The sequence below is a fragment of the Pipra filicauda genome, unplaced genomic scaffold (genome assembly GCF_003945595.2).
Source record: "Pipra filicauda isolate LSUMZ 115617 unplaced genomic scaffold, ASM394559v2 scaffold115_size4368891_pilon, whole genome shotgun sequence".
In the NCBI taxonomy this organism is placed as follows: domain Eukaryota; kingdom Metazoa; phylum Chordata; class Aves; order Passeriformes; family Pipridae; genus Pipra; species Pipra filicauda.
This window is the reverse complement of record NW_024103607.1, coordinates 2,033,929-2,061,493: the sequence shown is the minus strand read 5'-3', so window position 1 is coordinate 2,061,493 and position 27,565 is coordinate 2,033,929. Positions and strand designations below refer to the sequence as shown.

Genomic DNA, 27,565 nt, shown 5'->3' with positions numbered 1-27,565 from the left:
ACAATGAAGAAAAATCTAGCTCTGTTTCACATATTTTCTTCTTTTTAAGTCTAGTCTCTATAAAATGCAAAGATGAGCTTTTTTATGGAGGGGTTCTCAAGGGGCTATTTCAGGCTGTAAACTGAAGATTAATTTGTATCAGTGCATTTTGGGGAAAAAAGAAAAACCAGCTTCATGGACCCAGTTCTTACGTGTTACTAATCACACAGGACGCAGAGGGGCAGGATGTCTTCCAATATTTGTTGCTGGCAGATGACGCACACCATCTTTACAGGGCAATTGGACTGGTGTGGTCTCCTCCTGGATGGATTTAATGCTTGGCTTTAAATCCAGGTTCTTGTCTGGGTAAAGCCAGATGTTTCTCTTGAATTCCTAAAATGCAAAATTTTGTTGTTCAGATAGAAAATAATGTTGCTTGCTAAATTAGCAAGTAGCATTTTTTTCCCCCTGTGTTTTGATACTGCCATAGAGTATGCACTTTATGTGTATTTGGTAGAAACAAACACGAATAGGATCAAAGCTCTCCCAGCCAGATTCCTTAGCCATACCACCCAAATGATAAGGTATTGGAATATTGTTAGAGAGATTGTTCAAACAGATACATTACACACTAGAATCAAAAATAGCAACAATAACAGATTTTTAATTCTCTTTTCTATTTACTGCAAAAATGCAGTAGTGATGATAGTAATACCTAATTAACCTAATTTACTTGTACAATAGTAGATGTGTAAGGCCGTAGTATGTAGCTGACTATTATGGTCTGATGATGGCCTGACTTTCTATTAACAAAAAATTGGTGCAGTATGGAGCTGGCCAAACAACTGAATAGAGAGAAATAAGTTGATATAATCATAAAAAAAAAGGAGTGAAGTCAGGTTATAGGTGGTAGCATTGCAATTAGGATAATTAAAGTTCTGCATTTATAAGTCATATCTACACATTCATTGTAGTTCACATTCTACCCCCCTGGACATAATTTTTTTTTTACCAAATGCAATAACCCCTCTTATTTGTGGCCATTTAAGTGCACATTGATAAATGAGAAATAATACAGGCTCATTACTGAACTACCGGGTGTATTGAGATAATGTAGGTGTCTGCTAGAAGACAGAAAACAAGGGATTACTCACTGCTGAAACCTTTTGGCCAAATGACTGCACAAGCACTGTGCTCGTGTTAGGACTCATCATTTTGTTGCTTGTCCACATTTCCAGAAGCTAATTAGAGAAAAGATAAAGCTTCCTTTTTGTCCCTCCTCCAGCTGAGTTAGATAAGTTTTGCTCTCTCCATAATACTCTTCCATCCTTCTAGCAATGTCCTAGGACAGCCAGGTAGGACTAACTCTGCTGATGTTGATAGAAGTTCTTCATGGGGACCCTATTTCTCCCACCCTTCTTTCCAAAAAGGCTGCACCTTTTCCACATTTAAAATTACCAGTGGCTTTATGAAAAGGTACTGCAAGAAGTTGCAGTGCAGCAGAACTGAATCCCCTCATCACCATCTTGCAATATAGTCAGGATCTCACACAGCTTTAAAGTGTACATTTTCGAAGCCAGCAGTCCATTACTTTGCAAATTTATATAAAACTGATTTCAGAAGAAGGACCTCGCCTGTCTTATAAGAAAGGCAGACTTGGCCTTCTCTGCTGTATCGATAAACTGTGTCACCGAGGTTTTACAAAGTTGTCCATTAGATCCATTTCTAGTGGTGAAGGAGTTACTTGGTCAGATCCATAATATAAAATGCCTTTGCATTCAGGCACTTTTGACATTCATGCACTTTACAGTGAGAAGAGAAAACATGAAAAACTTGCTTTAAAAAGGATGAAATTTTGTAGAATTACTGTTAACACTTACTTGGCTTTGGTTTCCGTTATGTGCCAGCTGACACTCAAATTAAAGAACACATGACAACTTTTCTCTTTTTTTTCCCTTTCAAGATCTTTTTCTAATTATTAGCTTCTTTACAGTGTTTCTCTTGGGATAGACTATGCCATTAATATTCCTATAAGCTCTCTGCAGTTTAAAGCTTAGTGCATTTGACCTCCTACAGATAGACTTTTTTCACGCCCAGTGCAGCAGCAGCAACCTTAAAATCTATGCTGATAGAGGTTATCAGTTATGTTATTTTTATGTAATTTTTCTGTTCCCTCTCTCCACTTCAGTATTTAAATATATTCATTTTTTTCCTGTTGTCTGCCACGATTTTTTATACTTGCAGAACATTATGGGAGTTGACAATGAATGTTTCTCTTCCTTGCTGCTTTCCTGTGTGCTGTATGGAAAATAAACAGGAGTTTTAAGACTGTATTTCTCACTTTCCAGCAACTGAGTTCAGGATTCTGTTGCTGAGACTGAATATAACAGGGTACGTGGTGAGTTTATTTCTTACCACAGAGAGCTGCAGTAGCAGTACACCTTGATTAAAAAATGCCACAAAAAGCCAGAAAAGTTGAATTTTATTCCCATCTCTGGTTTTTATTTTGCATTTAACCTGGATAGGAGTTCTGAAATATGACTGCTGGTTCATTTAGAAATCTCACCAACACTTGAATGGCTCTTCTTGCACAGATGTTCTGGAGAGCTCTGTTGCAAAGCTGTCTGAATGTAGTTGCTGCTTATGTTAGCCAGTGTTCATAAACCAATTCCCCAAACAAAATACACTTTATTAAAGTAAAGATGGTTTTGTTGGTATAAATTTACCTATGCATAGAAAGAAAATCGTATTCCAGAAAAAAGTTTAGTGTCTACTATATACTGTATGATGTATAGTAGCATCCATCTTCTGAACATGGGTAGTCTCTGTCCAATGACCCAATGCAAGCATCTGTGAATCTACAGATCTCACTTTGAAAAGTGTCAACTGTCTCAAATTCCCACCGCTAAAACACTATCTGTTTCATCAGCCTGTTCTGAGACTAAATTATTGTTTTTAACATAACACACAAGTGTTTGAGAGTCTCTGTATTAGTATTTGTTAAAATTTCCCCAAATTTACAATTTTCAAAAGTTTGCAATTAAAATTCTATTTTTATTACAAACCTTTTAAAACTTACAGTGACAAATATGAAGATTTTGTCACACTTGTGATTGGAGCAATTTTGTAATGAAAAAATGGCACACACTGGCATTTTTCAAAATAACAAGGTAATAGTTTGAAAATTTTCTGTGGCATATTTTTAACATGTTTTACAGTAATAATTATTGTTTCAGGGACCTCATGTTTACCAGTATTGTGGCTTTTTTTTTTTTAAATCTTGATTGATGAAAATCAGATTACAGATAAAATGTTGGAAGCTACGGGAAGTCAAATGGTAAGAATAGTGATCAACATGATGTATAGGGATGTAGGGCAGTACAGAAGAGAGGAACAGATATGGTATAAATGTAGAGTTTTGTTGGAATAATGTCCGTGAGAAGAAGAAAATTAGCAGAGGTTGGGAGGGACACAGGGAAAGCAAAAAGACAAAAAGAATGTTTTGGAAAATGGTTGGGAAATAGAGAATGACATGACTGGGAGCTGGTGGGATAGAAAAAGGATAAAGATCAGAAAACATTATACCTTGTGCATGGAAAACAAGAGGAAAGAAATGGGAATCCGAATTTCATAGCTTGATTCTCAACCATGTTACATTCTACTGTATCATCACAACTTGATCATCTTCACGTAAGCCAACACCAGGAAACCTTATCACTGGAGTATCTGCTACTTATCTAGGGAGGTAAAATGTTGGACTTAGCATCCCTTGGGGTCTTTTGGCACATCCAAAGATGTTGAAGCAAGTCTTGAGAAGGGACACCAAGATGATTAGAGGAACGGAGCACCTCTCCTATGAGGAAAGGCTGAGAGAATTGGGATTGTTCAGCCTGGAAAAGAGAAAGCTTAGGGGTGACCTAATTGTGACCTTCCAGTACCTGAAGGGACCCTGCAAGAAAGAGAGACAGAGACTTTTTACAAAGAGCATATAGTAGTAGGGCAAGAGGGAATGGATTAAAACTGGAAGAGTTGCCCAGAGAAGGTGTAGATGCCCCATCCCTGGAAGTGTTCAAGGCCAGGATGGATAGGGCTTGGAACAACCTCATATAGTGAAAGGTGTCCCTGCCCAAGTCAGGAGGGTTGGAATGAGATGATCTTTAAGGTCCCTTCCAACCCAAAGCATTCTGTGACTCTATGATTCTACGATCTGTAACACAAGGAACTAAAATAGAGTTCTCACTGACATTTGCTTCAGTAGCTATCCCTTGTTATTGTGAAGGAGATACCCAAAAAGTTTTAGGAGTTTTCCTTTGACTTCCTATTGAGATCAAATCTAAATCCTGCTTAGAGGAAGGTGGGACAAGGAAAGGCCATTAAAACTTACAGTGAATTAGGCCATGTCTTTATTATCAGATTCTGAAGTGTTCTCAGGTTCTTGGATTTCATCTGCATGCTGGCCATGTCCATACTCCACCCTGGAGGACAACCAGACATGCATCAAACATCATTACATCTCTGCATTTAGGTGTCCATTCAACTGCATGACCTTACTTAGTTGGTAGGGGACTGTGACTCCAGGGTTTATGTCAATAGGTACGTCAAATGCAGCCTTAAGCAAAGAAAAACATCAGATCCCTAAAACCTTAGGAATTGCTTTTTCATTTTTCTGTCAGGAATGCTAAGTATTAGTGATTTCTAATAGTTGTCTGATGTCTCTTAGGGCATACTGCTGGTTTCACTGCCATCAGGCAATAAATTCAGCTTCTTACACAGATCTAAATTTCATCTAGTAATATAGCAACAAGAATTTGTGCATTTTTCAGGTTGATATGGACATGACCCTGATTTAATTAATTTATCTGAATATCTTGTGACAAAAATTACAGTACCTGTTTTTCCCTTGCTTCAAATATGATTTGTACATAAGGCCATAGCAGGATCTAGTGGTAGACCAAGTGTAGTCTTGACATTTTTTTCAGTATTTTTGTAGGACTTATTTGGTGAAAAAAAAATAGACTTTCTTTTTCTTCAAAGAGGATGTATGGCATACTGACAGCTTTAGGATATGAGTCTAATACTGGCTCAAAAATAATGCTGTGCAATTGACAACTAATAAAATGCCCACATAACAATTCGCACTTGGCTTAAATTCTTAACAGTATTTCCTAAGGTAAGCAGAGACTCCTGAGATTGTGTACTGTGGCCTTCTGAATAACATAACCAGCCACAAAACCTCCCTAGCAATTGCTGGTTTCGTTCCAGTGACATATTGAACCTGCTACACACATATAAATATTTTATTTATATTTATATATAAATTTTACGAACTTACACAATATTGAATTTAAAAATCCAGACTGTTTCCTAAAGTGAGGTAGCATGTGTAGTATGATCACTGGGTCATACAGTGAATCTCTAACTCAATTATTGATGATAATATTGAAAGTAAATATTATGTTTTATTAGGTGTGTAGGCCTAACAGAAACAACACCACTCAGCCTCTACTCGTGTTTGCCATTTTCAGTCCCCTGAAAGAGAAAACGCAAATGAAAACTGATGCCAAATGCATTCATTGGGGTATATCTCACACAGCTGCAATAGGGATAATTGGAAGCTTAAACCCCAATCCTGCAACACTTAAGCGGTGCTTAACTTCAGTGCATGCAGGTTGACTCAAATGCAATTACTCATTTTTTCAATATGCACTTGCTAAATCATATGATGGAAAGGGACAGAAATGGGGCTTTATTTAGCAATGAACTGCTGAAACTGTGCAAAGAAATGGACCTGTAGAATTGCAGTTGACTCCTACAACATTTTCATGTAGCACACAAGCATGTGTATACAGTATTCAGTTCTCCAATATTCTTCAAGGATGTTGAAATTATTGATGGAGTAATATATTTATTTTCAAAAAGAACAATATAAGTAGAAAAATAGAAATCCCATAGCAAATAGCAGTATGTTTATGTTAATCTTTATGCATGCACCTGTAGTATAGTGATTTGTCAGTAGGAATGTGGATGTAGTTATTAGTTTGTGCCTATCATGAACTCACTCACCCTCAGCAAGCTCTGAGTTTTTTAATGTTATAATATTCTTTAATTTTATTCTTTAATCTGAAAAAGCGGCCTGAGATCAGTAAGGGGATGGTTTTATCTTAATCATCACTCCTTTCTTCATAAACATGCAGATATTCAGCCTTCTAGTAACTCCAGTGATGATTTTTTCATGCATGAGGACAATGAAAGGAAGTAGTTTCACCTTAAACACTATTAAAACTGGTAGTGTGGTTATATTAATATCAGAAGGACATATTGCTTGTGCCTTTTTAGAAGTTGGGAAAACATCACGGCAGAGCTTAGAGTGAGGTTGGGTTTTTTCTCCTTTTACTCTCTAGTGACAGAGTGTAACATCGACAGGAATGTTGCTGGGCTTTTTTAGAAAGATGTGTTTGAATATAATTGTCTTCACTCCACTATGATCAACAGAATTGGCAGTTTCAGATATCCTTATTTTTCCTAGTGGGAAGCTCTTAGCCAGCACTGCTTCTTCCAGGAAAACACTGAATGGAAATTTTTAAGCGTTTATCCTCCCTGTATGTAAAAGGTTTTAAGTGAGTTATGTATGTAATATATTAGTAGTTGAAAGTGGTTCTAATTCAATGAACTTTTGGCTACCTCTGATAGAAAACATGAATTTTATATCCTTTTGAAATATGGGAGAATTTATCTTACATTTGTTTTCTTAATTTCTGTACCTTGGATGCCAGAGGAAATTAGTATGTCAGGGTTAAGAACTGAATGCAGAGGAAGCTTATTAATTGAGAGATGGGTAGGCAGGAAAAGCAGTTTCACCCAGCCTGTATTTGAGACCTGGAGCTTGTTTTCTGGTTTTGCATCTGGATGCACCTTCTAGCTACAGCTTACTCCTAGGGCTAGGTGAGAAGGTGTCACATTTCATGTGAAGTCACATGAAATTCTCTTGATCTCTGATGGCAAGGTGTGACACTGGAACTAACGTTACTGTTATTGGGTTTTTTTAAACAGGTATTTCTAGAGATTTGTCTTATCTCATGTCAATAGCTCATCTCTATCACATTCTGGTTTTCACTGGAAGGAAGGACAGGCATGCAGATGTCTGGATATCACTTCATAATTGGGCCAGGCCTCTATCTGAATGACTTGAGGGCACCAGAACTGTATGGTGCAATGTGAAGCACACATTCCGACAGCTATAAAAGCCTGTGTGTGCACAAGTGAGACACTGTGTTTTTTTGTGTTGAGTCTCCACAGGGTGAGACAGAAAAGAAAAAGCTTAATGTGTACCCATAGGATATACTAGACAAAGGCATATTTTGGGATGGATGGGAGTTGTGACAGAAAAGAGGATGATACACCTAGAAGATAGAGGCATGGTAGCCCCATTATGCCCTCTTCTGCTGAATGGAGTGGCTGGGCTTAATGCACGAAGATAAAAGTTTTCCTAGTACGAGAGCTAAAGGGTGTTTTTCTTCCATACGATGTGCACCTGTGTTTTGCCAAGTTGGAGTCACCAGGTTACTTTCTTTAATTTGTCTGAGTCTAGCAAAAATACTTGGCACTAAATGTTCTTCTAAAATGCAAACATAAAGTGTTAATGTGAAGTACTGTTACATGCATACCCTTATTCATATGCATGTAGTTATGACGTGGGATTATGCACGTAAAAAATTGCTTAGGCATTTAATGTAACAGTAATTCACAGCAAATGGCTGATGTTGTTAATGTACCTGGAAATCTGGTAGCAAGTTCCTCTATGACAGGATGTGTCCATAGAGTACTTTGAATTACTTGTTGTTTGTGTTGCATTACAAGTAGCTTTGGGCTCCTTAAATGATCTTGGCATAGTTTCATGTGAGCTAAGATCTCATAGCTTTTGTCTTTTAGTTAAGGGTATAACTGTAGAATTTCTGTCATGACTGCTCTGAAATTTAGTGAAATAGGTTTGTAGCCAAATGGTTAGTAAAGATTTTCTGAAAACTTTTAGGAATGTATGAGCAAAATGTTTAGCACTAGTGTCACTATAATATGTGTGAGTTGTGTGTATCTACATACATATATATGCACATACAATGTATACAAACACGTATACATATGTGAATATTCATTCATGTATTTTGTGACTTGCTGATGTAAAAATCTTCAAGATTACTTTAATATAGGGATTTTTGAATCCTGGAATTATATCTTGTAGTCAACAGGAAATATGATCACTCCTAATGGAAATTCTTTCCTTGATGAGATTGTATTTGTATGTAATACTTTTTCAGGTCAAAGCAGACAAAGCTAGTACTCTTATAATTATTTTGTTTTCACTGAAAAGGAGCACAAAAGAAGAAAGGATACTTGCCAAACTAATAATGGAAGCCTATAGAAATTAAATCTGATTCAACTATGAATACTTTATATATTTACCTGATGAGAGAGGGAAATTCTCACACCTGTTGCTCAAGTACCTACATGAGTTTGGGATTTGGTGGTTGTTTTGTTTTGGTTTTTTGGGGGTTTTTTTCTGTTTTTTACCTAGATTTTAATTTAGATGAAAAGGAATGGGAGTGTCTTTGTGGTATCTGTGTAGTGTATTGATTTCAATGTTGTACTTTAAAGGGCTAATTTACCATCTGTATCTTATCTATATGAGTATGTCCTTCATGTCCAGTCTAATAAATGTTAAGTTCCTGGGGTTTTTTAGTGTGACTGGGATAAATCAGTCTTTTTTTTTTTTTTTAATCCCTAGGGCATTCTTCTCTGTATCACAGAGTTGCCCTTTTACCTGTTCAGTGTAATTTAACTTGAGTCAGGAAATCAGTTGAATCTATGTCTGGAAAACAAACAAATCTAAGAAATAAATGCTCCCCTGACCCCTGGGGATTTAATATTTTCCATCACTGTCATATTATACATGTAATAAAGTTCCAAAAAGCAAAGTAAATAAGAGAGGTCATTCTGTTCCTAGTCCTCAGGGACTAACTAGATGCTTAAAACCAGTTTGGTGAATGTCTGTCCAATGAAGTTGCTCTTTTTTTGTATCTACTTGTGTTTGATAGTTCTCCAAATCTTTTTATTGGTCTCTAATTACACAAATCTTGGTAAATTTGAGGTATGGAAGACAGTAGAGTAAATCCGGAGTTCTCCACTCTCCCATGAACTCTTAAGCCTCAAAGGGCAGCATGGCCAACAAACAGGCTTTTATCTCTGAATTTCTGGTTTCAGCCAAATACAGAGGAACCTTTGACTCTTATTCTTCATAAAAGGCTTGGTTTCAGTATATGTGCCAGAAGTCTTTAGAAAAAATGGACTTGAATGGTGATACTAGTGTAATATCTCGACAAAATAGCTGCAAATTCCAATTGCTTTCCTTTAGACTTTAACCTAGAATTACTCATGCACAATGAAACACATCTAAGCAAATGTGTCATCTTAGACTTTGAAAACCTTAACCATTGCTAATTTGTAGGGTTGGGAATGGGGAAGGGTTACCTATGGATTTCTTTGAATTTCAGTCAGGTTTCACATTCAAGTTTATGCTGTTATTTGTAGCAATAGCAACAATTGCAATTAGAGTTCAACAGATTTCATCCGTAGGTGCCACATTTGCATTTCAAGGGTAGTGCATGGTGAGAGCATTTCGTACAGTCACTCCTCGATGAAAACAGCAGCGGTGGTGGCGCTATTAAAGTGGTTAGTAAGGATGCCTCTGCCCAGGCCACCACATAGCAACTGCTATGTTTCCAAGGACAAATAGCTCTTGCCTGCCCTAAGCAACTGGACGAGAACATCAAAACATGCCTTGTGAGAGACCTCTGATACCCATTAGTGTTAGCAACTGTTACCTCAATCATGAATGACACAGCCCTAATTATTAAGGTAATTAGAAGTTATAACACTGGCAATATTAAAGGGAGAACTTCTAAAGCCCATTAACAATGTTACTTTAAGTGATCTGGCTGTGAACTGTTCAAATCTCTAATTACATTATATGTCTGTCTTAAAGGGTGAGGTAATTAATTGATGGGAGAGGGAATTAATATATAGTGACTACTGTGCTATACTTTGTAAGTACTATTTTCGTTGAAACCAGCCTCAGTAACATCATTATGTCATTTAAGGGTGGGGTTTTTGCTGGACTGTATACCACATGTAGCTAAAAAATACTTAGAATATATAAAAATTATATGTCATAGTTTAGTATAATGATATTGTCAAAATGAAGTTGGATTGGATACATTATTCATGTATGACAAAACCACCAATCTGATGGCTTCTTTCGTGCCACCTCAAATAGCACTACACTTCAACATCACCAGTGTAAGTAGGTAAATACCAATATCCTGTATATCCTACATGAAGGAAACTGTTTTAAATATTTTAGAAGAAAATACATAAAATGGTACAAAAATGAGTCAAATTTATCAAAAGTTAACAACAGTTATGCTTGAGTAAGAACTGAGGGCAGACTTCTGCATTTTGACTTTTAGGTGTTCACATCATGAATTTTAATTGAGGGCTAGAGAACAGAGGGAGCTTAGCATCAGTCCCTTCTTTTCAGATTGGAAAGAAAGGTGGAAGAAAATGGGAATGTAGTGGAAAACAGAGTTGGATGGATAGAGGACACTGTAATTCTCCAGTCCTCTTTGGTGAGTTTTCAAGATTGCTTTTCATGAAATAAAAAAGTAGATTGGTACTTTCTCATGTTCAGTAAAATATTCATTAGCTCAACAGAGAGAAACAAAATCAAGTAATTCCCTCTTTCCAGTTCTTTTTATTCAGAAATTGGCTATTTTTTCTAAGCATGAAACCTCCAAGTTCTAGAAGACAATGGGATCTAAATACTAGAGTTTGGGGTTTTTCTGCCTTTACCAAAACTTCACCATCTGTATGTATATGGAGTCACAGTAGCAAAGTTTGTTTTCCAGTTACATGGTTATATTTTTGAAATGTTTCTTCTAAATTCAGTGAAAGTAGAAGAGGTCCATATACAACAAATCAAATTAAAATCTATGTTCTTTTATTCTGCTTATCTTTTCACATTGGATGGCCCATCTTGAGCTGAGAACTCTATTTTTCGTATTTTTAGAGATTATTAGTGGATGACCCTTTTACTCTTCCTCCAAATTCTGTGGGGTGTCTGAAGTGATGAAAATTTGTTGGCATACTCAGACAAGCATGACAAGGTCTGACTGTCACTTGGGTGTGTGGAGACATTGACCAGCATTGAGCCCTGTGTAAATGCTCCCCTGCTCGCAGAGGCACACAGAATCACAGAATTGTAGAACTGACCTTTTACAAGACCGGATTTTAAAAACTTTTTAACAAAAGAAAAGGCAAAAAATATATTTTCCTTCTTCAAAGAAGAAAAAAAAAAAAGAGCATAGAATTTTACTGTTTAAAAAACAGGTCATTGTTAAGCCATGCATAGAAAATATGTAGCTTAATGGGGATTGGGCTCATCAGAAAACTGCAATGTGAAAATTAAGATTTAAAGTGAACTTTTCAGATTACCTTAGCTTTCATTCTTGCCCTAGTGAAAGAACTGATGTGAACAGAGGCCCTGGTTGGAAATACCCTTGTCAGGAAAGCACTCAAGCTCTTTCTTAAATATTTTTGTGAATTGAATATAGGCTATACACGAGGATAGAGTGTATGTTCATAAATGGTAGTTGTAACATTTCTCTTGACTGCTGCTTTATGAAATCACTGGTGTACCAGGGCACAGAGAAAAGTAGAATATGATCCAGTCAGCTTGCTTCTTCTTATTGCCTCAAAGCAAGAAACATTTTTGGATGTACTACATTAGGTCCTGCTTCACATGCTAACAGTTTTCTCAAAGATTTGGAACAGGCATTTGTGAACACGTGATCAAAAAATAGTTCCACAGTTTGGGAGTATTGTTTAAGTCAGCTCTTTGTCATGGTAAAAAGTCATCAGTGCATCCATTCCTGGCTAAGTCCCTGTGAGGTAACGTGTTAATACAGGTCTTTACTTGAACTAATACCTCTCTGTTGTCAAGGTGCTTGCTGCTGAACTCTGTTGGCCAGAGAATTTCTGGCAGAATCGAGGGTCTCAGGTTAATGGCTGGGAACATGTTTTTCACTCCATATTTGAGAGCTGAATCTGAGACATACAATTTCACCCTGCAAAAAAAGAAATACAAAGAACAGATCATTCCTATCTCAGTTTGAAGGCAGAGAGTTATATTCCTAACATAGCAAAAAGAAAGAATGAAACTAAAAACAAAATTTATCTTCTTTTGGGACTTTAACAAGTAATCAATACCTTAGTATCTAGCTGAAGTTGGGTGTAGAGCCCAATCAATAGAAAGAGCCAGGCAAGTCAAAGTCAGGCATTAGAAGAGTAAAGATATACAAGGCAAGCATCTAGGCAAGACCTCGGACCAGAAGCCAAGCCAAAGGGCAGGAAACTGGATACAGTTTTACCAAGTTGAAGGGCAAAATGAAAAGGAGGTCAGAGGCAGTGGTCAGAAAGCCAAGGAATTACAATGCAAAGCAGAACATGGGGAGGGGAGCAAGACACAGGAGGGGCCAAAGGCAGAGTAAGCAGTTAGGGTGTGATTATTCCTTTGACACGCAGGACAAAGGACCAGCCAAGCTCAGCTGGTTGTGTTTATCAGGGCTTCAGGGGTCAACAAAAGCTGGGAAAGAGAGGCCTGGCAGGTCCCTGGAGCTGGAGTTGGAACGGGAAGGTTATCTCTGCTTTCTACTACTCAGTCAAACATAAGGCTTAAAACATTTCACCCTGAAAATAAACATTTTTAAACAACTGTTCTGAGATGAGCAAGAAAAGGCCTGAAATAAACACTCTGTGCATAATTTACTCGGCTACAGGTATGGAGACATGGATATTGAAATAGTCAGTGTCCTGACCTTGGTGCCCAGACTTCATAGGACACGGCACTCGGAGGCGTTTTTGTCCCTAGTAACTACAGCCTAAGTATTTCTATGAAAATACACTACAACAATAGGGATAAAAGAAAGAAAATGCAGTGAGATACCTTGCTTTGGTTGGTATGAGGATTATGAAAGTAGGTTTTTAAGGCTGCAGAAATGAGATACTGTTGGCAGATGGTATAATGATGCATAGGAAGGTGTACGGTCATAAAGCCTATTCGAATTTTTCTGTATTTTAAAATACATTCTGAAAGAAAAGCCATGCCAAGTTACACAGCAGCAATATTATAATGGTGTTTAAATTCTACTTAAATTGATGTTTAAATTCTGGAAATTATATGGTGAAGGATTTTTCCCTGGAGAAAGAGACATCTAGGCTCCCAGATCTCACTAAGAATCAAGAGAAATCACGCCTTTCATTCTCAGTTGCATCTTAATCCCCACTGTCTTTCCTGATCCTGAGGTGCTGATACTGAGAGGGGCTCCACATGACCTTATAATTTAAATTTTTTCTTACCTTCCATACACATTATAGTACAGTCCTTAATTTCATGATTACTTACCTAGTCTCAAATCCCACAACATAAACAATATTATTTCTTTGGGCATCTTTAATAATAGTTAGAAATGCTCAAGCATTCTGTTCTCCCTCACGCTTCCAAATGGAGAGAAATATGAACATTACACTTGATGTGTGGGTTTTTCTTAATTAAGGCTTCTCAAAGATGCTGAGAACATTGTATTACAAGAAGCTCAAAATGCTCTACTTAAATAAAATACACACAACACAGCTGATTTTGATAGTATGACTAATCAAGAGTTGTTCACGAATCAATAAATTGAAGTCATACCTCTCTTTGGTTTGGAGAAGAGAGGGGGAAGGTGGCAGGCAAGTGAAGCTCTGACACAAAGGTAAGGCTGAACTGTTGCTCACAAAGTTCTACATTATGAGAAGTAGGGGCTGCTCAGTGAAAATAGTAGGAGCGTGAATTAAAGCAAAGAAGCAGTCAAGCCTTTTACCCACTGGATAGTGAATTTCCAGAACTTGCTACCACAAGAGGTTGCGGAGGCAGACCCTAAGATGGTCTTCAAAACAAGAGCCAGAAAAATCCATGGACAACAAGTCCATAAAGAGGTATAGAAGGACTAGACAGGGAGGTGCCCTCTGAAATCCCTGGTGTTTCTATTTGTGTGCTGAGGGAATACAAAAGAAATGGACTGCAAATAATGACTAGGCTCACATGCTGTCCGTGAATGACATCTACTTTTGCCATTGAGACAAAATACTGGGCTAGATGGGCAACTAGTACAACCCAGCAGCTTCTCATATTCCCATGCATTTTGCTGCTTGTGGCTTTGGGTCACCTTACCAACATACTATCTGCTAATTCATTCTTTTTGAAGCAGTTTCATCAACTCTTTTGCACCATACACTAAGGATTTCTCTGCTGCCTGGCCATAGGGAATCTCTTGTTGTAAAACAATTGCTTGGATGTAGGTGGTGAGGTGGCTATTCGACTAAACTAATCTGGGAAGATGGAGTGCACATCAAGACTAAATGGTGCCCTGTACAAATTAAGTGTGAACAGCTTGTCAGAGAGAGAAAGAGGTGCTGAGGAAAAGACCATTTACTAAACCCTGGGATAACTACATTAAACATGATTTTATTCTGTCTCCAAAGGTTTTCATTATCCTTTGTAACTATGTGGTCAAATCTGGATTTTGTAACAAAAACAACAACAAAAAAAATGGGTTTGTTTCTGCACTAGCCAATCTTGTGGTAAGGGTAATGTACGAGACTAACTGGTACACAGCAGTGCACAACATTCCTAATGGTAAGGTGGTAACAAATGCTGAAATACTGGAGCATTTCTGAAGTTCCCAGCAATGGGGACCATTTGTTGCACAGGCTGACTTGAGCACTGATGCTGCCAGCATCTGTGTGAAAGAGGCACCCTCCTACAAACATATTTAGACAAGTAAACTCCTTTAGTTGTAGTAGGACAGTGGAACAGTGACTTAGAGGGATTTGTAGCAGCAGCATTCAAAATCAGCACAAGTATATGAATTCTTAATGTTGTCCTTTGTCCAACTGCTTTGTCCCAGTTCCAATTTTCTCATGTTTTTCATCATTCAGAGTAATCTGTTATTATCATATTGGTCATACATTCTTGGTTGGGAAATATTTGACATCAGTTAACCAAGAGAATTCAGTTACAGGTCTTCTCTAAGTTGAACAAAGACTATAGGAGCGATCAGGGAATGTAGCTCACTGCAGATGGTGCTTGAGTGAGAATCTGGGACTCCTAATCCTTGTTTTTCTACCAGTCTGGTAAGTCAGTTCACTACCAGCTTCAGTTCTGCTTGTTTTCTCCAGACTAGAAGAAGGAAATGATAAAACAGCAAGTCTAGAAGTTACATTTTATTCTTTGGAGTTTTGCTCATGGCCTTTTCTGATTCAGAATTTAAATTTTTGTGTTAAGATACATGGTTCACATGCTGTGTTTCTGTCTCCTGATAGGAAGAGGGAAAGATTCAGGAAAAGGTGAACTTCTGCTTACTAAGAACACATTTTAGTGAATGTTGTGCAATATATATATAATTATATTTTATTTATTTTATTATATTCTTACCAATAAACTTAATTGTTAGAGCATTTTTAGAAGAAGAAATGTAGAAGCCTAAAAACATATAAAAAGGAAAGTCACTTAAAGCATGAATATTTGAGGGCATCTTCTGTAGCTATGGTGTTTAGTTTTCATTACTATCCAATTCCTGGAAAGCATACAAAATTTGGAAATGCAAACTGCAAAATGAGATTACCTGTCTGTTAAAGCAATGTCTGTAAGATGGAGCCCATGGTCTGGTGTGTGCTGACGGACCAATCTGCACATTGTATTGTGGCCAGCTTCATCTGGTGAACAAGAAACTTTTATTTAGGTAATACTGACTCCCATTTTTTTGCTTTATGTGACTCCTGCTCCCCTTTTTTTATTAAACAGGGGTCTGTGATAGCAAACACAATATAAACTGTTTCTTAGAGCCACAGCAAAAACAACTTGAACTACTTCATGTAGATGTTGTCCTCGTATGTTTTATTTTATTAGAATTTTAGATAAGTTTAATATTAAACATTTATCAGACTGTACAGTTTACAGTTATAAAAAAATATATCCTCTTAGTAAGACCTCCATTCACCTGAAGAGTTCTGATAACATGTATAAACCACTCAAGTTCCATTTTTGTTTGGTTATTACAATATCAGATCCTCAGTTGAACCATACCTGCTTCTGCATTATCCCATATTAAATTTTTAAGCTTCCAGCTTAATATTGTTCCCCCTTACTATTCATCAAGTAGATAACTGAGAAAGTGTTCTCATTTTTATTGTGATTTATATGCTCTGTAAATACTTCAATCCATTTTCTCCCAAAGTTTCCTGCAATACTAAGTTGAAAGCCAATTGAAATTCACTCACTGAAGGTGCTGTGTTGAACTGCCTCAGCTTTTTCCCTAAACCATGTGTTGCTTCTCTTTTAAATCACTGCAACAAACTTTTTTAGGGCTCATCTGTGAGTGCTACACACAATAAACTGGCAATAAACGTGGTAGCCTTGGCTCTGGCCTTCTGTCACTCTGTTGCACACACTCTCTTACCATGTCAGGTTCTTTGTTGGTTTTGGTTTTTTTCTTTTTTTGCCTATAATTAGTAGTTGCAGACATTTTCTGTAGTCATTGGTTATGCTGCAAAAGTGTAATTTGGTGAAGGGGCATTTGCACAAAAGAGAAAATGGAGGGCTGATTTCAGTCGTAGGGGGCCGAGTGATTATGAAGCAGAAAGAGTTTATGTTAGTTAGAAAGCAGTGTAAGGTCTATAACAAAAAAAAAAAAAAAGACTATTATTCCAGTATAGTGTCTATGTAGGAACACAGAGAGTTACACAAGAAGTAACTGCTGCAGCATTATAATTATACTGCCATAGTTCTGCCAGTTAATTTCCTCACATGGACAAACCCTCAAATTTTTACTTGCAAGGTCTCCAAGAATTCTTATTCTGGACTACCTTCATGAATACCTGGTCTTTTTTTAAAAAATCATTGCTTTTTAAAACATCAATTTTTGTAAGAGCTATAAATTCTCCCCCAGATATCACAATGTCTTTGAAGCACTGTGCAGATTTTATAATGTCTAAAAACATGATTGCATTTTGTCACTGAAATGCTATGCAGACATTATAAACTCCAGAGATGGATGGACCTGACAGCATTAATAATAATAGCCAGTCCCCTTTGCAAAAATTAGTATAGCTGCTAATTGCCTTTCAGGCATTAGGCCCATTAAAGTCACAGAGTAAGAAGTATAAAACAGCAAAATGAAGGTGTAAGGTGAGAATTGGGGTCCGAAGGTCAGACTGGCAGTTCCTTGGAAAAAACAACTTCATGTTCCTGTATAAGGAACATTGCATGAATGTCTTCCTCACCCAAAGGGACAGAAGGAAAGGAATAGGAGAGCACTACATTACCACTCTTAGCTACACAGAGATCTACTGTCCTTCCAGACAGGGCAGCAATATGCACCCACAAAGGGCTAAGCTGTCTCTCATGCAAACCACTCATGCTAAGAGACTGGCAGTATTGATGTAGTTATCTAAACAAGTAAGTTTGGCTTAGATAGTGGAAGGCTGTGACTGGAATTATTGGAAGAGAAGTATATGCAAACTGTAATGATTCTCTGTATTCATTTGTGATATACAGCCAACTCACCTTCATTTCCTTGTTGCTGTTAGACATTTTGTTTGCTTGCATATTTAAATATTGTGTTTTATTCTATTTGTAAAAGAAAGAGCATAGCCTTGCTAAAAACATACATAATTTGAAATACATAATTTACTATGGAAGGCAGTTGTTAGAAACCTGGACTCAAGAGGGAAAGCCATGAAGTTCTATTGTCAACATCCTAAACAAATTGGAGTAAATGCCACATAACGCTGACAGTACAACTGTACAAAATGTTTTCACAGTATTCTAAGGAAACTTTACAGGCAACAGTCTCCCTTCTCTCTGCATTACTGGATTTTGTGACATTCCGAGGGAAAGTGTTATTTGCTCCATGTAAAGCTCTGATGCATTCTCCTGTTACACTAGGACTGAATTTTCAACTGGGAACAGCCTTCGTATTAGGGACAACCAGGTCAAGAGCCTTCAGAGGTCTTCACTGTCAGAAGATAAGTTCTCAGGCTCTTTCAGACACCTCACCTACCAGCACCAGCTACCAGCATCAGGTGTCACTGCAAATAGAAGCTATATTTGAGCTTCTGGACTTATCTTTCGGAAATACTTAGCTTTATCAAAACTTTTTGCTTTAGTCAGCCCCTTTGGTAACAAGATTTGTTCTATTAGTTATCACTTAACCTATCCTGATCCACTAGTTATTACTGTGGATCTGGGCACATCAGGAAAATTAGCTATTTCCTTGAAATTGTGTCTCCTTATGTTTATGAATAGGTTTGTATGGGTAGAGTCAGCTACACAGAATAATGAACCTGATGATAAACTAAAAGGTCACTTTAGGTGCTGTAACTACAAAGAGAATCAAAAGATACACCTAGACCCACACTAGTTTCAATCCATGATCCCCAAAGAAGGGTTGATGACAAACACGTCTGTAAAAAAATGATCTGTCTCAGTAACATTGCTTTTATTAGGCTGAAATAAGCTCTGTAAGGTGCGCTTACTTTGAAGACTGTTTGGCCTATCTTAGTTAAAATTTTTGCATTCTATCTCCTCTGCTGGGTGAACAGAGTGTGTCTGTTTTATCTGATTATTCTGGATAAAATTCAGAACAATTTAAGTTTTTTTGTAATTTGTCTGTCACAAAATAGAAGCTGGGAATTTGGCAGGAGGAAATATAGTCTTCCATTATAAATTCGTAGATGACAAAGTCAGAGTGACCACTGCATGTCACTCTGTCATGGAGAAGCACACTACAGAGTGTCCTGGAATTGTTCTATGTTTAATGAACATACACTCTGTTTAAAATTGCCAGTCTTGAGCAACCTGTCACAAATCCTTGGCCAATAGAATACCCTCATCTACTTTGCTTCATTGAAAGAAGGAGATGAAAGTGAACTTAATATTGCAAGTTTTACAGGTGCTAAAAATACATGTTTTTTCTGTCCGTAACAGTATGGCTGGGAGGGAGGTTGATTTTTCTTTCTTGAGGTTTTACAGATTGTAGTGGGCTTGTAACCCTCCCTGGGACAGAAATGGAACTAGGATAGGTTACCTGATGTATATTTTACCAATAAGCTATTCCATACCATGTTACATCAGGTCAGATATAAAAAGATGAGAAGGAAACAACTCCCTCTCTTCTCTTCCGGGACAGTTGCATGGGATAGACGGCTGTTATTCAGAGGAGGAAAACACCTTCTGTGGGGAAGTAGTCTTTATTATCAGTTTTCCCTGTGTGTATAGTGCTTATAGTTCTTTTTTTTTTTTTTTCCCTTTCTGCGTAAATATAAACCCACCTTTCTCGGCAGTATCAGTTTTGCAAGGTTTTTTTCCCTCTTCTTTCCCCCCTTTCCTCCTCCTTTTCCCTGAACGGGGGGAGGTTGAGTGGAGTCTCAGTGGACACCGGGCCTTCAGCCAAGGTAACCACTAACACAGGGGCCAGGGCAGATAGGTTTACATAAAAGATGCAAATAGGAGACTACTTATTTTTTAAGTTCATGTTTCAGACCCACAACTTACTGATATGGTGGGAGCTGTAGTACTAGAACAAAAGTTTGAGTTTGACAGTTCGTATTTATTTTACTTGCAGCCAGTGTTCCAGGTAAAGACTTCTGGGAAGACAACAAAAATCCCACAGTGTGTGTTGTAAAGCTGACAAAACAAGAGAAAATGATAATAATATCAGAGCTCATAGGCCTATAGTTCTAACAGCTCTGCTCCTAATGCTTTCTTCCTTCATTTAAGCTTTCAGTAAAGTTTCCCTGTGTTTACCACTAATTTAAGAAACTGTCCCTTAATCCCAACCTTTCCTATTCTCTATCATCCTCTTGTTACTTCCTTCTCCTTATCTTTTAAAAGCTTGCTCATTCACTCTCCACCCCCACCCTGGCTTATTTCTTCCATATTAATAATAATCTTAGTACTGAGCACTTATATCGCTCTCTACATGTTCAAAGTGCTGTACAAACCTTAGCTAATTAATCCTCACAACACACTCCCCTCCCTCCATAAGATAGGTAAGTATTATTATCTCAGTTTTACAGATGGGGAAATTGTCGCAATGATTCAGTGGCAGAGACACAAGCACGGTAACCTTGTTCTTGCAACCTCTATTTTGAAAATACCTTCTCCAATCCAGCTTGCCTCTATAAATACATTCCCATCTCCTTTGTCTCCGAAATCGTCAAGACAAATCCACTGCCTACTCCTGCCACCACAGCTCCCTTAATTGTTGCCATCTCTTGCTCCCTTAGACACCTCCTGCAGGAGCTTTGCCAATGCACTGCTCTGCTGCCTCTTTGAATGCCTTCCTCTTGTATCTGCAGTTTTCATCTCACTTCCACCAGGCAAGATGAAAGTAACCCCTTGCCAGCCTCACTGGTTTATGGCTCTTCTTTGTTTCTGCCCCAGGTTTGCATCAAAATCAAGGCGTAAGTGCCTGACTCAAGGCTGCACATTAGGGATCTGGATCAAAATGCCCTGAATTCCCTCTACATCTTTTCCTAGTACCATGGCATTTCTGAAGGCATTCTGTGCCATCAGGAAAACAGCAGACGTAGGTTTGTCGGTAGAATTTATGCCCTCTGTATGCATGCAGCTCTGAAATGGGCCAGAGCACTCCTGCTCAGGACTATGTGTTGGTTGAGGTTCAATCCACAGCTTTGTGTTTTCTTTTAGCGAGCTGCAAATTCACCCCACAGGCTATAACACTGCCTGACTATTGAAGATGCTGACCTCTCCCACCGGACAGCTTTGTGTGCCCTAAGCCACCTTCCTAGAGGCTGGATTTTGATGCTTAAGTAACCTTCTTGAAGTAGATATCCTGAATCTGGCCCTGAGAGCAAGTGGATTGACAGAGAATATTCTTAAATTTAGGAAAAAAGTGTTCACATTTATATTTAAGCACATCCAGGATTTAACTGCCTTTGTGGTTGCCTGTGCCTGTTGTGTTGCTTCCTTGGTCCTGTATGTTGTAAATGGGTGATCCTTGTTATCATGTTCCTGTGGTCACAGAATATGTGTGACACTTGAAACACTGGATCCAACTACTAATTGCTTAGATATTTTCCCTGATTTTCTCTCTCTGGAGTGGTGCTGTTGGTTTTATTCTGACTGATGAGTAACAGCAGATTCCGATAGTGTGTTTCACTGAGGATCTTGCTTAGCTGCAACCTTAAGTTTTGTCAGTCTCATGTTTCAGACCAATTAATTAGACATGACTACATGAATTTGCTCTTTAAAAGACTCTGCCATAATGTCATGCGCTGTCAAGAACAAATCTGTTTAATGGATCAGTGCTCATTTTGTCATTTTGTGTTCCATGTCATATGATACAGTATCATACCTCTGCAGGTGAGCTATCAGTATCTATGGTGCTGTACTGAGGACTTTTTCCTTTAAGATGCCTTCAAAGACTTGTTGTAACGAGACTCCGCAACACGTTCTTACTCATGCTCATCCTAATGAGAGCCTAACAATGATGAACTGAATGCAAAGGCATGTCTCTTTTTTCATCTGCAATATGCATCAGTGTCATAGAGGTCGGAGACTTGGACAAAGAAATTGCTGGCTTCTTGCAGCTAAGTTTTTCTGACCCATACCCACTTCTACTGCTGCCTTTTTCATTATTTTATATCAGTTTAGTTTACACACATACTATCAATCCATTGTTGTGCATTGGATCCTCACCTCCTGCAAAGAGTGAGGAAGGAAATTGGCCAACCTTAGCAAATGTTCTTGGGGAATCGAATCTCTGTGACAAATGTTATTTACTTAGTGTTTGGTTTGGTGCCCATAGCTGAGGTGATGGGAACAATGTGTACCTGAATGGCCTGCTTACGTATTAGTTCGGGTTTAACACAGTCTCTGTTATGCTAGGTTTAGAGGGCAAAAGATATGGCATCACTGAATAATTTGCATAAATGTTTATTCTGAAAAGCACTTGACATTTTGGATTCCCCCTTCCTACGTTGTGCCCTCCTCCTTCTGCTAAAAATGAACGCTAGAGGGTGTAACCTACAAACCTCTCGGCTCTCCAGGGGTCATTAACTCTGGTTAAGATTGGCATCACTTTCAGGCAAAAATGGTCTTACCTGTTTATTGCCTGTACACTTCTGTGGGTGTTTTGCTTCCTCCTCAGCAGCAGCATACTCTGCATAGAGACCTCTGCGTCTCACTGTACCTCCCAGACCAAGTGACCTTGAATACTGGCTCTGACTTATCTCTCCTGCTTTTCCCCCACCCAAGCCTTTTTTCTGACTCTAACTCTTTTCAATGGAAGTAGAAACAGCTGCTAAGGTTACCAATTACCTGGGTTGTTTGCTTGAGGGATGAGGGAGACTGTTTTTCCTAAGGACCTCTATTGGGTTTGCATGGCAGGGTTTTAGTATTGGGGGGGCTACAGGGGTGGCTTCTCTGAGAAGCTGCCAGAAGCTTCCCCCATGTCCAATGGGGCCAATGTCAGAAGACTTCAAGTCAGAGCCCATTAGCAACAGTTGTAGTGCCTCTGTGATAATGTGTTTAAGAAGAGGGAAAAATTACTGCAAATGCAGCTGAATCAGAATATGTGAGAAAAACAGCCCTGCAGACCCCAAGGTCAGTAAAGAAGGAGGAGGAGGAGGGATTCCAGGTGCCGAAGTATAGATTCCCCTGCAGCTTGTGGCGAAGATCATGGTGAGGCAGGCTGTTCCCCTGCAGCTCACGGAGGTCCAGAGTGGAGCAGCGATCCACCTGCAGATCCTGGAGGACCCTACACCAAAGCAGCTGGATGCCCAAAGGAGTCTGCGTCCTCATAGGAAACCTGCACTGGAGCAGGCTCCTGGCAGGATGTGGACCCATGGAGAGAGGAGTCCACACTGGAGCAGGTTTGCTGGCAGGACTTGTGACCCTGTGAGGAACCCATGCTGGAGTAGCCTGTTCCTGATGGACTGCACCTCTCAGGAAGGAGCCACACTGGAGCAATTTGTGAAGAACTGCAGCCCGTGGGAAGCACTCACGTTGGAGAAGTTCATGGAGGACTGCCTCCCATGGGAGGGACTCCATGCTGGAGCAAAGAAGAGTATGACTCATCATTCCCCTGAGGAGGAAGGAGCAGCAGAGACTATGGGTGATGAACTGGCCGCAGCCCCCATTCCCTGTCCCCCTGCACCACTGGGGGGAAGAGGGAGAGAAATCAGGAGTGGAGTTGAGTCTGGGAAGAAAGAGGAGGAGAGGAGGTGTTTTTAGGTTTTTATTTTTCATTACACTACTCTGATTTGTTTGGTAATAAATTTTTATTTTTTTTCCTGAGTATGTCTTGCCCATGATGGTAACTGATGAGTGATCTCTCCCTGCCCTTATCTTGACTCACAAGTCTTTCATTATATTTTCTGTCTCCTGTCCGTCTGAGGAGGGGAGTGATAGAGCAGCTTTGGTGGGCACCTGGCATCTAGCCAGGGTCAACCCACTGCAGTTTAGTTATTGGCCTCAGAGCCTTTTAAGGCTGCAGCTGGAAATCTGCATTATTTTCTGGGAGCTGGGGCAATCATTTGTGCCTTTGGGAAATTTTTCTGCCCGGTGTAAAGTGCAAAGATCCTTGGTCTTTTCTAAGCCTAATTCTGACCTCAACATTCAATATATTCTTTGTGCTGTCTGACTGCTCTGTGGAAAACCTATATATGAAAAGAGCAGTCAGGATTCAAATGAGCTCAGCACAAGGCCCAGGGGAAGAGAGGGCTACAAGCATTTGAACACTGGTTCTGGCACCAGCCCCCATGCCTTCAGCCACTTCAATAGACTTTTTTTTCTATTTCTTTTTCCTACCTACCAGAGAATAATAGAGTCGTGGTATTATCCCATGTTTATGTGCTTACTCATACCTATTTACCTACCTACTCTACTGCTGTCTGGTGGAGTGGGTCCGGGGCCTTCGAGATACTCATTTGGCTGGGTGACTGGGCGGTTGTCAACCCTTTTGGAAAACAGTGTCTGGGTGAAACCTGTTTGCTGCTGGATTTTTTTAATTCTGTTTTCACAGGGAGTTTTATTTGATATTTCACTGAAAGCTGTGTTCTCTAGAGTAGAGTTGATGGGAAATTTAGATTATCTCTAAAATTTTTCCCTTTTCCTATTCACAATTAATATTTTCCCTTTTTATTTAATTTTTTCTAAATTCAAATGCTATTTATTTTACCTATGAAAAGTATCAGCTTAAGCAAACTCCACTTTTAAGGGAATCTTTTTTTTTTAATTTCAAACATTTATATGATACTTTCTAGTTATCTCTTTAAAATGTTAACAATTTCTATCAGATCCCCACATAAATAGTTTCAGCGGGAAGAATTGTCTATTTAAAAATATTTAGTTATGTTTTTGAAAATGTTCTAGGAATAGTCTTGCTGAATCCACCAAAGCCCACAGCTTCCTTGTGGTGCATGCCTTGAATGAGAGTATCACACAGCCTTCCATAAGACTCAACATTGATGACTTAACTGAAGATCTAAGGTGCTACTTCAGCAAAGAGTGCAGGCAGGTGCTTTATGTTAAAGTTAGGTCTCTCAGAGTTCAAATGTAGGCTCTAAGCTTTCTAGCTCTTCGGCCCACTGCAACAAGGATGTAGCCACACTGGCTGCAGCTGCTTAGGACTATGCTTTTCACTTGGACAACAACTCTGTATTGCTAAACTTGTTACTCAGTCTTCCTCACTCTTGGGGATAGTTTGTTGTGTTTGTGTTGCAGTCAGATTTCTGCCTTCCTGTAATCATGCTCTCAACACCCACTGTCACTCTTGCTCCCAGAGAGGTGCTCAGAGCATTTGCTCGGGACCATTTCCTCACATGCAGTATGAGGACAGCCATGGAGACCCATCAGATTTTTTTTGAGCTGTGTTCATTATTAAGTACTTTGCTGAATCAGAGCTAAATGTTTAATAAAGCTGAATGTGAAGTAACAGAGAGAATCACATGCTTTCAGGGCTGTTGTAGACTGCTTGCTTTCCAAGAATAATAACAGTAGCTACTTCTCCTTATTCCACCTGTATTCTGTCTGGATGTCTAAAAGTGCCCTGTGCATTGCTGGTGTTTATACTGATTTTTTATCCGTAGTATTTACCTCTCAAAGCACTGAATGTTTCATTCCAAAAAGTTGCAGTGGTAAAGGATTTTGGCCTTTGCCAACTTCTTTAATAGCAGAAATATTTTATTATATAATTTTCTATCTAAGTAGAAAATCTCTACATTTTTAAAGAGTAAAATTTCTTTAAAAGGTTATATATTATGACCAAAACAATAGCATTTCATTCAGTTAAATTGTTAGCCTGAGTAAGCTGCCTGTCAGACTACAAATTGATGTTTACGTATCAAACTAAGGTTAAAAATGATCTAGAGAGGTCAGCATTTTGTATCCAATATGCTTTTGCGGTTTACTTTTGTTCTAGTAAGCAGATGCTTTGAAAACTGTTCAGCTACAGTTCAGACAAAGGTCGATATTGGGCCAGTCAATATATAATACAAAGATCCAAATCAGTATCTTATGGAAGGAGACTCAGCACCTTCTGCGTAAAAAGTATCTAGAACAGAACTTACTTCTCAGACTCAAGCTGTCCTGGGGGATGAACTTCTTCTTGTTCCTGCTGGAGGAGTCCGTCACAATATTGCAGTAATTGGTAATCTTTTAACCACCTATCCATGTACTGAATTTTGTGATTTAAGTGAGCATATTGATAACCAGCCTTTGCGTTTTTAGTACATAAATGTTAGGGTACCAGGCTCATATTTTTCAGATAAAAGTTCAGCAACTATTGCATGCAAAAGGTATTTATTAGGGTCTAAGACTAGAATTCATCATAGTAAGTGTGGTTATTTACTTTATACATTTATTCAGTGTATCAGTCACAGCTTTGACAGTGCTCTGCAATTTTTTTTTCACACGAAGGCATTCAAATCTAAGAAATATATTCATGCCTGCTGTCAACAAGTGCAACTCCCTTGGAAAGCTCTGAGCCAATTTCAGCAGTGACGTGAATGGCAGCATAAATTTTAGGTCTAAATTAGTCAGAAAATAAGTGAAAGTGGGCATAATTTGCATGGTGAGGACTGAAAGGGGAAAAGTAGCTAGCGAAAAAGGTGTGCAATTAAGGGGGGGGAGGAGGGGCAATAGAGGATCTACTGGCATGACTGTAGTGCATCAGATTTGTTTCTGAATTCAGACAACTACAAGCAAATGTAAATGTTATACTTAATGCAACTAGCTATTTATAGTGGAGTGAACACACTTTCTCTACCTGTTATGCTCATTGCTTTGCTAAAGAATAGACTGGAGAATGTCATGCCTAGGGTGGCGAACATCCAGCACATATCTGCATGTATGTGTTGAATATGTTTCCCAGTTCCCCAGGGGGCTCTGTAGTATGATCACAAATATACTGACTCTTTGTGGAGGGGAAATCTTGAGAAATTAAAATACCTTGATCACCTTGAATATGATTATGCGGTCTTTTGCTTAAAGCAGTCTTTCCTGTATTCCAGGCTGCTGAGGTAGATCATGCAAGGTGAGGGATATTTGTCACTGAAGCATCGCTTCTTTGGTACCTGCTCGAAAGAAATTGCTAAGAACTGTGTCATGAAAGGAAGGCAGTATCTGAACTATCAACAGGAATTGCTCAGCCTGGGTGCTGCCGTGCTTCCAGCAGCTCCTGGCTCAGCAGGATGATTCAGTGCATCTGAGGTAGACATCTCAATTCCAAGTGTAATGGGTGGGGAAATGTGGCAACCTCCGAAATCATTCAGAGCAGCTAGGAACCTATCTTTCTCCACTGTCTGAGCAGGTCACTGAAACTCCCACCTACCAATCACCTGGGAAACCTCTCAGCGTAGATCTGAACAAGTGTTGAACCTCAATCACCTTCATCCACTTGAAATCCAGAGCACTGAGTCGTCTCTTGAGAGCAAGCAGCTAATGATGCAAGAGGAAGAGGCAGCAGCCACTTCAGAATAACTTCATTGTTTGAACACTCTTACAAGAAGTGGGAAACATAGATTTTAAGCCTTTCTCAGACTGAAGGGGTTTGAACCGCAATTCCCTTTTCCTCAGAGCTTATCCTACCCATCAAACTAGAGAAGTTCTTCATTCTGCTCACTATGTGAGCCTTTGGAGCAGAGAGAGAATAGGTAAGAGGGAGCTTGATATTGCAGCCCATTGGTGAGGGCAGGCCTGAGAGAGTCCCGAGGCTTGGTCCCAGCTGTCACTGCTGTTTAAGTATTCTTTACTGTTAATTTTTAATATAGGCGCTCATACAGTCAAGTAGACATGGTTTACAGAATGTAGAGACTGTAGTGTTTCATTCTGTGTGAATTTGTGTTAAGCACCAAAAACGTGTGAACCAGATAGTGCCCTGAGCCCCGACTTTCTCACACCCAGTGGAAAGCA

At 38.9% G+C, this 27,565-nt stretch overlaps 1 protein-coding gene across 1 annotated transcript in view; it reads right to left on the bottom strand.

Moving 5' to 3' along the window:
* Window positions 1–4,375: 4,375 nt before the first annotated feature.
* The window catches only part of LOC120323895, a 41,387-nt gene continuing 18,197 nt past the window's right edge, over window positions 4,376–27,565 (bottom strand). Inside the window, exons 3-5 of the mRNA XM_039384646.1 lie at window positions 15,753–15,843; window positions 12,017–12,155; window positions 4,376–4,454 (exon numbers count right to left, since the gene is read on the bottom strand). Coding sequence (XP_039240580.1) covers window positions 4,422–4,454; window positions 12,017–12,155; window positions 15,753–15,843 — 263 coding nt within the window. The 3' untranslated portion in view covers window positions 4,376–4,421. The remainder of the gene's footprint in view (window positions 4,455–12,016; window positions 12,156–15,752; window positions 15,844–27,565) is intronic.